This window comes from Typopeltis vanoorti, chromosome 20 (genome assembly GCF_054136105.1).
Source record: "Typopeltis vanoorti isolate ZY-2024b chromosome 20, IOZ_Tvanoo_1.0, whole genome shotgun sequence".
NCBI classification, from domain to species: Eukaryota; Metazoa; Arthropoda; class Arachnida; order Uropygi; family Thelyphonidae; genus Typopeltis; species Typopeltis vanoorti.
Window position 1 is genome coordinate 33,621,979 of NC_143568.1, and position 13,480 is coordinate 33,635,458.

At 34.8% G+C, this 13,480-nt stretch overlaps 1 protein-coding gene across 2 annotated transcripts in view; it reads right to left on the reverse strand.

Moving 5' to 3' along the window:
- stmA (Protein EFR3 homolog stmA) overlaps positions 1-13,480 on the reverse strand; it is a 382,799-nt gene that overhangs the window by 35,037 nt on the left and 334,282 nt on the right. Inside the window, exons 16-17 of one of the 2 annotated variants that reach the window (XM_090409772.1) lie at positions 2,596-2,616; positions 2,285-2,373 (exon numbers count right to left, since the gene is read on the reverse strand). In XM_090409772.1, the coding sequence (XP_090265898.1) occupies positions 2,285-2,373; positions 2,596-2,616 (110 nt within the window). The remainder of the gene's footprint in view (positions 1-2,284; positions 2,374-2,595; positions 2,617-13,480) is intronic. The other variant, XM_090409773.1, reaches the window with a different exon arrangement.

The following is a 13,480-nucleotide window of genomic DNA, read 5'->3' on the forward strand; positions in this document are numbered from 1 at the left end:
GTATCCTCTGGCCTTTCTTCCATTCTCTGGAAGTGGATGGCCGGTTTTCTCTCTTATCAATCACTGCACTTCATAATGGATGGCTTTCTCTCTTCAGATATTTCACCAGGTGAACAGAGCCCTGGAAGGGGGCTCTGTTCTATCACCTATTCTCATTCTCTTATCCATAAATAATCTAATCTCAATGATCAAGAATCCTATCCATAGTTCTGCTGATGGTACAATCCATTCCTTTCACTTGTTTGACAAACCATGCAGTGCCTAAACATCCCAGGGCTTCAAGAACTTCTACAAACAGACCTTTCAACCCTTCAAATTCACCTTCCTTTACTCTGAATAATGTGCAAATCACTAGATAGGTTCAGATCTCTCCTCTTGGATTGAAATTTAATCTTTCCTGGCAAAAATGCATTGCTTCCTCAGTCTCTAAAAACTTGGCAAGAAAATACTTTACATTCAACTAGCTACTAAAACTCTGTATAAGTCTCAAATCTGCAAAGATTGAGGATATTATTCTCACATTTAGGGCAGTGTGCTAGGGACCTCCCTAAAAATCCTTGATGCTCTGCAAAAGAAAATGGACTGGATGATCAATGATCAGTGTCTTGTTAACTCACTTTTGCCATGTCTCAAAACAGTCCATTACAGCCTTACAGCTCTCTTCTATAGATACATCTGTAAAAATAATCACAATTAAAATTCTGAATATTTTTACGAATTGTTTATATTAAAATGTTTATTAGTTTTAGTTTCATAACACACATTGTCGACACTTGCGATGTGCCCGTTATTGAAATTGTTTTGTCAAAAATCATATGTAAAGAAGTTAAAAAATTGATGTACGTACCAGATTAGATATTTGTGTTACTTACAAGAATTTTATTGTAATTTAAAATTATCAAAAGTTGTGTTTTAAACGGAGGCAACATGTCAGCCATTATTTATACCTAACTTCTTGTTTACCAGTTTCATGGAGTGTGTATGCTCGCCGAAAAGTTTGATGTGTGATTGACAGCTAACAAGTTCGGTATGGAAGCAACGGGAGGGTAAACAAGATAGCGTTCAGAAAGAATTTAGAACACAGGCCGGCAGATATTTAGGTTTAGAGGAACTTAAGTTTTTATGTGACAGTCGGAGGAAAATTAATGGTATATTCTGAAAAAGGAATCGTGGAACTATTAAGTTTTAATGTGGAATAAGTATGTGGATAAATAAAAGGAAAATATTGCTATATGCGTTTTAAACGGAATATTGGAGGAAACGCTAATTGGAAGATTTATAGTAGATTCCGAAAAGGAAATCGTAGAACTGCAAGTTTTTTTTTTTTAATTGAAAGAGTTAAGACTGTCAATAAGCATTTAGTGAATAAAAGAAGAATTTGCTATTTACACTCTAAAGGAATGTTCGAGAAAACTCTGATTAAGAAGTTTCATCTGTATTAAAGACGCCGGATCTGACTGTTATTTCTACTGAAGAAAAGAGATAGAATTAAGTTTGGAAGAATCAATGTGTGCTAGATAAGTGATGAGAAAGGATCCTGTAAAAATGAAGAATAGAGTCATATATCTTCGGAAAAGGACCTTGACAGAGAAAGAAACTGGCTATGAACATTTTGTGACTGTGCAAACAAAGTGCTTAGTCTAGTCTTAAGTGTAAGTTTATTTAAAAAGGCCTTGGATCCAATTAATTTTGTAGTTAGTTATGTAATATTTGTTTGAAGTGTATATATATTGTTTTTGTTTTATTAAATGTGTTTATTTTGTATTTTGGTCTTGAGTAAGTGATTATTTGGATTCTGAAAGAAAGAGTTAAGATCATTGCACCAATTGGAGTGAACCCTTGTGCATATAATAATATATAGGTACACTCGGAAATAAAAAAAAATAATTGTTAGAAACAGAGATCATCTCTATGGTAGGATTAATAATATGATAATATCTATGAATAATCTCCTCAATATAAAAATCCACCAATTCTTAACACATCCATGGGCATCACCCAAGAACTGGCATCCATTAATCCTTCAATTCCTACCTATTAAAACCAGAACAGCATTTGCCCAATATACTTCACAGTCCAGATTCAAACCCAGCAAACCTGCTTCTCCTCTTCCTCTTTCATTCCAAATGCCTTTGTTCTTTGGATGTCCTCATGAAGTATTCCACAATATTTCAGAAAAAAATATCAATAGGTTCTCCTTAAGTCATACCTATACATGCTGTAAGTTCTGTAGTGTGTATATGTGTGTGATTTATATTAAAAAAAAAGTTTAACTAATACTTACTCTGGTAACCCCTGGTGATGATGACACACTATCAACTTCCATGCTAATTGAGTTCAAATCACTAATACTTCTATTTACAGTAACTTCTCCTAATTGAGGAGGGAGAAAGATACTAATTAGAATAAAATGATCACCAAAAAGTAATAATAAAGATTTGAAATGCAAAACACAGCTGCAATTCCATTTCTAATTCTTTTTATGTTTGCCAATGCAAACAAATTTACTTTTAACATAAAATGATGAAAAATCAGCATTAAAAGGGAAAAATATTTTCAGAAATCTGACAGGTGTAATTTTCTTAAAACACTAACCTTCTTTCCAGTGATGATACACTGTAAATAAATAAATAATAATATAAATAAATATAAAGTTATGTCTGCAATGTATGTGCACACAAACTACAACACAACACTCACGAATGATGAACTACACATTTTACATCTAAATATTTAATACGATAGGCGCCATATTACAAACAAAGTCAACTTACTGAGAAACCACATACCCATATAGGGATCAAAGAAATGCAGCCTTATTGCTAAATGTTTGTAATAAAAATATCTTGGATTGATCACTGTTAGTATTAAGCATGAGTAAATTATGCACTGAATAGTTTTGCACATTACAGACCAGTGGTTTCTTAAAGCTGCTAGATTAAGGAAAAAACTACAATGTCAGAACAGTACTAATCAACGAGGCACTAGTAATGCATGGCATGAGTCAGCATCTCTTTCGGTAGTTTTATCAGCATTATTATTAACCTCATATGACTATTAAATTAATTAAGGAATTCACAACATATACTGGAATATTAATTAAAAGAAACTTTAATTAATATTTGGAATAAATAATTCCTATATTTCAGAAAATGTCACATTGCCATCCTCATCGAACACACAAATGTGACACGTGCACGCAGGCACTACGAAAAGCAAATGAGCAGAAGATAATAAACTATTGTTGTTCTTAAAGTCCTAATTGTGCCCCCTAGCAGGCTATATTGGGTTGTCTTGGCCGTTTGGCTGATGTTCTCATGATGTAAGTCTCCCAAATTTGGGGCGATCTCATGCACCCAAATTTGTTGAGGTTTGGAATGTTTTTTTTAGAGCTGAGGCAGATTCTATGAATAATCTTTCGTACTTAAACTTGCTGCGGTCTATTACTTTGGCTTTCTTCCAACATATTCTATTCTGTGGTGGGTATCCAGAGCATGGTCTGCAAGACCACAGTGGCTGTACTAGTGAAACCGGATGTAGTCTTTGTGTTCCGAAATCCTGATATTCACTGTCCTGCCTGTTTGGCAAAAGTAGGACAGTTCAGCTGCAAGGGACCTGGTATACCCCAGGTAGGTCTAGGGGAAGTTTTTGGTCTTTGGTAGAGCGGATAAGGTATGCCAATTTTTTATATGGTTTGTAACAAGAAATGAAGTCATTTTTTTTAAGGATTTTGGTTATTTTTTCAGAGGTGCCCCAGATGTAGGGAATGGTGATAGATTTAGTGTAATCTTTATTGTGAAGGGAGGAGGGGGGGAGGGTTGTAGTTTACTGGTTTTAATATTTTTTGGATTTTTTGAAATTGAAAACCCCATTGTCATCTGAACAGATTAATTTTGCCCTGTTATATAGTGTTTTAATAACCCCGTTTTGTTATAAGGGGGGAGGATTGCTGGTGAATGTATCTGCCTGTATGGGTGGGTTTTCTATAAACAGAGAAAAACCAAGAATCCATTTCTCTGTTTATAGAAAACCCACCCATACAGGCAGATACATTCACCAGCAATTCCCCCCCCACACACAACAATATGGCGGTTATTAAAACACTATATAACAGGGCAAAATTAATCTGTTCAGATGACAATGCCATAACGGAACTAAATCACATCCTTAAAACTTTCTTAGCCAATGGCTACAATCCCCAAAATATCCAAAAAAATATTAAAACCAGTAAACCACAACCCCCATCCCTCACAATAAAGATTACACTAAATCTATCACCATTCCCTACATATGGGGCACCTCTGAAAAAATAACCAAAATCCTTAAAAAATATGACTTGACTTCTTGTTACAAACCATATAAAAAATTGGCACCCCTTATCCGCTCTACCAGAGACCAACCACTTCCTCTAGACTTACCTGGGGTATAGCAGGTCCCTTGCAGCTGTAAACTGTCCTACTTTTGCCAAACAGGCAGGACAGCGAATATCAGAATTTCGGAACACAAAGACAACATCCGGTTTCACCAGTACAGCCACTCTGGTCTTGCAGACCATGCTCTGGATACCCACCACAGAATACGGCAAGAAAGCCTAAGTAATACACTGCAGCAAGAGTTTAAGTACGAAAGATTATTCACAGAATCTGCCTCAGCTCTAAAAAACGTTCCAAACCTCAACAAATTTGGGTGCAGGAGATGCACGTGTCATATTTGTATGCTCCCATGAAAATGGCAATGTGACATTGCTGAAATATAGGAAGTATTTATTAAAGTTTCTTTTAATTACTATTCCAGTATACATTGTCATCATCATCATGCGTATCAAGAATTTAGGTTTAGCATGGCCTGTTCCGGCCTTAGAAATCATCGATGAATCGTTTAAGAGGACATCCTGGTTTTCTTTTTCCTAATGGTTTGTACTTTAAGGCTTATTTTGGTAATCTTTCTGTTTTTCATTCTTTGAACGTGTTCCATCCATTTATGTTTATATTTTTTAATTTTTTCTATTACTGGTTCTTGGTTTAATTCTTTCATAATTTCTTTTGTGATCAAATAGGGTATACTTTGCAGTTTTTCTCATAAACTTCATTTCTGCTGTTGTTAATCTTTGTCTTTTTGTTTTATTGTCCAGATTTCGCTTCCATACATTAAGACTGGTAGGGCTAATATATTGTATACTTTCAGTCTGGTTTGTTTTTGAACTAGGTTTGGTTTAAATATAGAGTTAATTACACCTGTTATTTTTAAATATTTTGCAATTTTTACGTTTACATCTTTTTCATTTTCATATGTGATCATACATCTTAGGTAGTTAAATGAATTCACCTGTTCTAAGATCTTGTTATCTATTACTATTTTAGTTCTTGCTGGATCTTGTCCTTTAAAGGACATAGTTTTTGATTTTTCTCTTGATATTATCATACCATAATCTTTGGCTATCTCATTTAGATCTAAAATAGCTTTCTGTAAGTTATTGTAGGAGAAAGTTTAATTCCTTGATGTAAATTTTTATTCCATTTTATTATTATTTCATTTAAGTGGATATTAAAAAGAGTTGCCGAGAGGGGACATCCCTGTCAGACCCCTTGGTTTATCTCTCTTGTATATGATAGCTCGTGATTTAATCTTATTTGTATTTGAGTAGTTTCATATATACTTGTGATAGCTTTTAGGATATTATTTGGTATTTGTCATTCTTTTAATATGTTAAATAATATGTTTCTTTTAACTTTGTCAAATGCTTTTTCAAAGTCAATAAATGTAAAATGGGTTTCTAAATTGTATTCTCTTCTTTTCTCTATTATTAATTTTAGGCAAAAGGCTGGGTCTATACATGATCGTCTTTTTCTAAATCCATTCTGTACTTCTAAAGTTTTCAGAATATTTCATTAGTTTGCTATTTAAGATTCTGCTATATATTTTGTAACAGGAATTTAGTATACTGATACCACTATAGTTTTTAGGGTCATCTCTATTACCTTTTTTAAAGATAGGAATCACAATTGCTTTTTTCCATTCTATTGGGGGGGGGGGGATACCAGATGAATAAATTTTATTTAAAAATAATAAGAATCTTTCTTTGAATCTTGTTCCTGCGTATTTATATAGTGCTGAAGCTAGCTTATCTTCTCCAGGTGATTTTCCATTTCTTGTTTCTTTCAGGCTGATTTCTAATTCTTCTATAGTTTTTTCCTTTTCATTTTCCTTAATTGTTTGCCAGTTGTCTTTTTTAAAATATTTGTCTGTCCACAATTCTGTGTAGTAATTTAGAAATTCTTCTAATTTCAATTTGGTGTTTAATTTTATGTTTTGTTCGGTATCTGCATTTAAGTGTTTCAAAATCTTATACACATTGGGTCTTATTTTATATAAATCATGTTCTAAATTAGAAACAAATATGTTCCATGATTCTCTGTCTTTTTCTGACTTCTCTTTTAGCTATGGCTCTTATTCTTTTATATTCTATTTCATCTTCTAATCTTTTACTGTTTTTAGTTCTTTGATTGTATCATCCCAGATCTTCAGTTTTTTCCTTATATTGAATTTTTTGGTCTTTCCTAAGCTTTCATTTGCTGTTGCATTTAGTATCATTTTTATATTAAGCCATTCTATTTCTATTTCTTCATTTTGTTTTATTTTATCTAGATATTGATTAATTCTTTGTTCATATAGCCATTGTACATTGGTGTCATTCAATAGTAGTCTAGTTTTATAAACAAATCTTTCAATTTTTCTTTCTGTTCTTGTTACTTGTAGCCATTTAAGTGGTAATTTTAATTTTATTTTAACAAGGAAGTGGTCACTGCTTATTTCATATCCTCTGTGAACTCTAATATCTAGTGAAAATTTTGATGTCTTTTCATTTAATATAAAGTAATCTAATATTGATTTCCATCCTCTTGCTGCCCAAGTATATTTATGTATGTCTTTATGTTTATAGAAGGAATTCATTATTTTTAGGTTATTATAAACTACAGTCAATTTTTTACCATTCCTGTTTAGAGTATGTTCTCCATGTATTCCTATATTATTATTAATTTTCGTGTTTCCAATTCTTCATTTAAGTCTCCTGCTAAAATTATGTAATCATTTTTATTTATTTTATTATATATGTTTTGTAGCTGATCATAAATATCAATATTATCCTGTTCTCTTCCTTCTTCGGGGGCATATAAACCAATTATTATTAAATAGCCTCTATCTATTTTTATTCTAGCTTCTATTATTCTTTCCTTCCATAATTTATAATGTTTTAACTGTTTTGAAAGGGAGTTATGAATCCAAATCATGACTCCTGCTTGTGCTCTTTGGTCTCTATCGACTCCACTTTATATCACATTAAAATTCGGTTCTCATAGTTCCTTTTAATTTCTTTTTTTTGTTTGAGTGATTACTGCTATTTTAAAATTTCTTTCATTTAATAATTGGTCTAATTCTATTTCTTTATATGCTATTCCTCTTACATTCCAGTTTGCTATGTGTATTATATTTTGTCATTTCCATTTTTGTTTTACCTTTTCCATTCCAGGGTCGTTTCCCATAGATTCAATCCGATTATCTTTTTCTGTCAGCTTACAAGTAGAATTATGTTCTCCATGTCAGGGGACTAGCCTGACGATGGAATTATTGAACGAGTATTTAATGAATTCACAATACATTGTGAATTCCTTAAATAATTTAATAGTCATGTGTTGCCAACGTATAAGCCTTTCTACAAGAATTATTAACCTCCTACATGAGAGATCACTAAAGCTATAACTCTACAGAGATATGTGTATGGGCAAGTGGTTAAGAAGATGAAATCTATCAAGTTTCTCGAAAAGCTGAGGATGTATTCATCAGGGAAAGCAGTAAAGGGGAAGACTGTTGTAAAGAACACAGGGAGATAGAAAGAAGTTGATCAGAAGTTGTTTCAATAATTTTTGAAGTTGAAATATGTATGGAGTATGACAATTAACTGTAGCTGTTTTCTTACGTGAAGGAAAGCAGAGCGATGGTAGTGGCCAGTTCAGTGGAGTAACGTCGATTAAAATACAAACAAATGCAAAATGAAGAAACAGTGCCTATGAGAATGTGACAGGAGGAAACTTGTGAGAAATGGGGGTTAGCTATTAGACAGGTTGCCTCTCTTATATATACTATAAAGGATTCTTAGGGAAGCCTTGGGTACATGACCCCAACACAATGTAAGAGCAATATTCTAACAAAGTTGGTTAGATTTAAGATTTATTAACATGTTCCAATATGCAGTGTATGCATGTGCAGACACCATGTACAGAAACTTGCTTTACCAAATAAGGAAATTTTTCCACTATATGGCAAGAAAGAGAAAGAATAATTATGGCAGTTTGATATTGGTGGATAGTCATGGCAGTAGAAAAACAGTTGCAAAGGATATAGGGGAATTACTGAATGAGCACTTTATCAGCATATATCATACTGATTAAATGATGCAGCGCAAAATATAGAAGGGAGGCAAGTATTAGGAAAATTGGAGATGAAAGAATCAGAGATGCATCAGCAGTTGGTTGGATTAGATGTTAACAAGGCCGTGGGAATGGATGACATATCACCACATATTCTTAAGGAATGTGTATCACAGCTGGCTATGCCTTGACCTGGTTAATTAATAAATCCTTGCAGTGGGTAGGATTCCTAAGGAGAAAGAAGACAAAATAGTACCACTCCACAAGCATGGTTCTAGGACAGAAGTTTTCAATTATAGACCAGTCTGTATAACTGTAGTTGTGGTCAAGGTGTTGGAGAAATTGGTTTGGAATAGAATAAAGGACTGGGTTGATGAACATAGCATAAAACATTCCACTTTTAGCAATTTACTTGCATTTTATGAGAGGGTAACGGGTGTGTTAGATAAGTGAAAATCATAGCATCTCAGCTCGTTTTCCTTTCCCTCTTTTACCTTGCAGTGTTGAGGATTTATTAATCATCGGACCTCAAACCGTTCACAAGATAAGGTGGTCAGCCCTATGCCCCGGTATCCTATGTCTGTAGTGTTGAGTTCTCAAGGCCGGTTTACCTGCTTTGAGGGATGAAAAACCCTACTGTCCACGCCCAAGACCGGCTAACTTGGCTACTGCTGAGGAAGATCTTTCAGCTCCTCACGTCACCGGCAGGAATCGAATCTAGGACACTCCTTCACCAGGTATATGGTTACAAAGCACACAGTCACTAGGCTAACCGCACAGACAAGTGAAAATCATATACAGCGATATTCTTCGACTTGTAAAAGCATTTGATAGATTACAACATGATGAATTGGCATACAAGCTGCAAAGGATGGATATAGATAGTATATTGGTTAGATGGATCGAAGACTGGCACTCCGAACAATACCAAAAGGTTGTATATGATGGATCAGTGTCTCAAAAAAGGAGAGTAATGAATGGCAAGCACCAGGGGTCTGATTTTGGGTCCCCTGCTGTTTGGCTTGTTTGTAAATGATATATCATATGGACTGAGTGGGGATCTTCATGATGCAAAGTTGGGAAGAATTATAAATACCACTACTGATGTTAATTCCCTTCAGGAAAAATTGAATAGACTTTTTACTTGCACAAAGGAGTGGAGCTATAGTTTTATATCAACAAGTGCAAGGTGTTGCATTTTGGAGTGCAGAAATCTATAAGGCTGTGTACTATATCAGTGGTGCTGTACTGCAGAAAGTAGATGAGATTAGAGATTTTGGAGTGATGATTGACAGCAGACTGAAGTTTAGAGGGAATATTGCTAGTGTAACAAAGGCTGCACATCGTAGTGTTGCTATGATAAGAAATACGAGAGTGGTCTGAAAAGTTCTCGGCCTCGACCATAGATGGCAACATTATCGGCAAGAGCTTTTTTTTTTTTTCCTAAGTTGGTACATCTGCCATAAGCATCCATGTGAAATTGCAAGTAATTCTATCAAGTAGTTTGTTTTATACAGCTGTCTGAAGCAACAGACTGTATCCCTTGAAATGGATAAAATTGAATATCGTGCGGTTATAAAATTCTTTGTAAAAGAAGGTTTAACGGCAAAAGAAATTCATTCGAAGTTCAGAAAAATTTACGGCACTCTTCTCCTTCATTTTCAACAATTAAGAAATGGGCTGCCGAGTTTAAATATGGCCATACCAGCCTTGAAAATAATCCACATGAAGGACGTCCAAAAAGTGTAACACCAGAAATCATTGATCAAGTGAACGATATGGTATTGGATGACTGGCGAGTCAAAGTGTGTGAAATTGTTGAGACTATAGGAATTTCATAAGAACATGTAGAATATATTTTGCATGAAGAATTGCATATGAAAAAGCTTTGAGCAAGATGGGTGCCGCACTTGCTCACAGCAGACCTAAAATGCACTCGGATGAAAATCTCTGAACAGTGTTTGGAGCATTTGAACAAGAATAAAACTGATTTTGTGCATTAATTTATTACTATGGATGAGACTTAGATTCACCACTGCATACCAGAATCCAAACAGCAGTCAAAACAGTGGACAGAAGCAAGTTGTTCTTTGCCAAAGAAAACAAAATCGGTTCCATCAGCAGGAAAGGTCATGGCATCAGTGTTTTTTTTGGGGGGGGGGGTGCTATAGGCATTTTGTTTATTAATTATCTTGAAAAGGGTAAAACAATAACCAGGGAATATTATTCTGATCTTTTAACCAAACTACATGAAAAAATTTGTGAGAAAAGACCCAGTTTGCAGAAGAAAAAAAAATCAACTTTTTTGGCAAAAAAAATCAAGTGTTTTGGCAATGGGAAAATTAAGGGATCTGCACTATGAATTGTTGGCAGATCCACTCTGTTCCCCAGATTTGGCTCCCTCTGACTTCTATCTCTTCCCAAAACTAAAACTCTTCCTCACTGGTCAGCGTTTGCCTTCAAATCAAGAGGTGATTACAGCTGTAGAGGGGTATTTTGCAGATCTTACCGAGAACCACTACAGCGACGGGATAATGGCAATGGAGCATCTCTGGAAGAAATGTATTAGTCTTAAGGGAGATTATGTTGTAAAATAAAAATAATTTTGAAATTATAAATTCGTTTTTTCATTGTTAGGTGGAGAACTTTTCAGATCACCCTCATACTCTAACATGTAGGGATAAGGAAGTGGTTGTGCCACTGTAAGCACTGGTCAGACCCCACTTGGACTATTGTGCTCAAATCTGGTCACCTGGTTTTCAGTGTGATGTGAAAACATTGCAGAGGGTCCAGAGACAAGTGAATAAGACAATATTAGTTCTATGGAATACTGGGTATGGAGAGAAGTTGAAGAAATATGGATTACACAGTTTGCTGAATAGGGAAAACAGGTGATATGACAGAGACGGTGCGGGGATTTTATCAGATTAATCCAGAGGGGATTATAAAAAGAGTAGAAGATGAGGCATTGAAGAACCAGAGGCCATCCCCTAGAAATTATGGATGGAAGTGTGGTGAGGAGGGGTGTTTCTTCATAATGAAAAATACATCCTCTCCCACAACATTATGCTGCATGCATGCAAACAAAATGGTTTTATTGTAGCACCAAACAGTATTTAACTAAATACATTTGTTCTAATATCCTCTTTCACTGACAGAAAATATTATTATTAATATTACAGGCTACTCCATTGATTCCTTAGACTCATTGAGGGAAGCCATCATGTCAAGCACCATCCAACATCCATCATACTTTGCTTTGAATTCATTCATAGTCATAGCACCCACAACAGGCTCTGGCAACCCATTCCACTCATTCACCACTCTCCAAGCACAAAATCTAGTGATAAACTTAAAATTTTATCAGATTAATCCAGAGGGGATTATAAAAAGAGTAGAAGGCAAGAGGGGGAAATCCAAAGGTTATCCCTGGAAGTTATGTAAGAGTGTGGTGAAGAGGGGGTGTGAGGAGTAGATTTTTTACATGGAGAATTGTCAATGAATGGAACACATTACCAGATTGTGTTGTAAATACAAGGGGTGTTAAGGATTTTAATATTTGGTATGATAAATATGTTGTCAGCTGAATGAAAACCTCCCATGATGAGTCTGCCGACTCCATGGAGGGTGCAATAATAATAATAATATGTATGTTGCTTCTGCATTGGAAGGTGCATTTTTACAAACTTTATACAGCATATTCATAGTAAATTTTTCAGTAGAATTTTATTTGTAAACTTAGCATCTATTTTTATAGGGAACAGTTCAAAGAACTGCAATAATCTTTATAATTCACATCTGGATTCTCTCCATGACTTCTTCATTCCCATGGAATCTGGGTGTCCAGATTTGTGCACAACAGCCCAGATGTGGCCTTTATGAGAGTCTTACATAAAGGAAAAATAACTTCTCCATCCCTGCTTGTCAGAATATTCCCCAACAAACACGTACTCTGATGTGCTGTTTTTGTTACATTTACGATATGCCCTCTAAACTTCAACTCCCTGTCCACAATCACCCTCAAGTCACTAACCAAATCAGTTTCCTGTGGTTCAGTTCCATCAATATACAGTGGTACCCTGGATTGTGAGTAATTTGATCTGCAAGTGTTTTGCAAGATGAGCAAAATTTTTTAATAAATTTTAACTTGATAAATGAGTGAGGTCTTGCAATACGAGTATTACCTATACGCTTTGTCTGCCGAGTGTCACGTGATCACAAGCAGCTCGGGATTGTGGGTATCGTCTCGCATGCTCGGTCTCAGTCGGCATACCTCATTCGTATAGTCAACATTCGTGCTAGCATTGTGACCATGTGTGTGCATGTAAAGCATTTTTTTTATTTTGTGTCCAAATGTAGTGACTGTTCTTTATTAACTGTACTATGACAATGGCCCCAATGAAGAAAAGGGTTGAAAAGGAAGGCAGAAAAAAGAAGGAAATGATTACGGTGGAAGTTAAGAAGGAAATCATTGGGAAGCACGAACAAGGCATGCAAGTGGCCGCCATCGCAAGATTTTATAAGAAGTCTACATCAACGATTTGCACAGTATTAAAGAAGAGTATTAAAGCTGTGTAAAATGTGGGAAACAGTGCAAAATTTTGTAGAAAAGCACCACCCGAGTAAGGCTGTGGCAGTGCGAGTGACGAATCTGTTTAACGACAATGCCATGTCATATTTCCGTGAAATCCTCAAAAGGAGGCAAAATTTGTTCCTTGTTAAAGTCCCACAAAAAGAAAAAGAGTCAACAGATAGCAGTGATTCCGTTAGTGACAATGAAAGTCGTCCTACCCAATACAATAACTGTAATATGTAATTGTAATGTAATTAATAAATTCAATTACTTTATGTATATTACATTTAAATAATAAAAATATAAAAAAGTATACATATACTGTATAAGGTATACGAAGGTATATGTATTTTGTATTAATCATTTTTATATGAATATTTTTGAGTTTTGGAATGAATCATCTGAGATTTCATTATTTCTTATGGGGAAATTCGTTTTGATATACGAGTGCTTTGGATTAAAGCACGTTTCTGGAACGAAT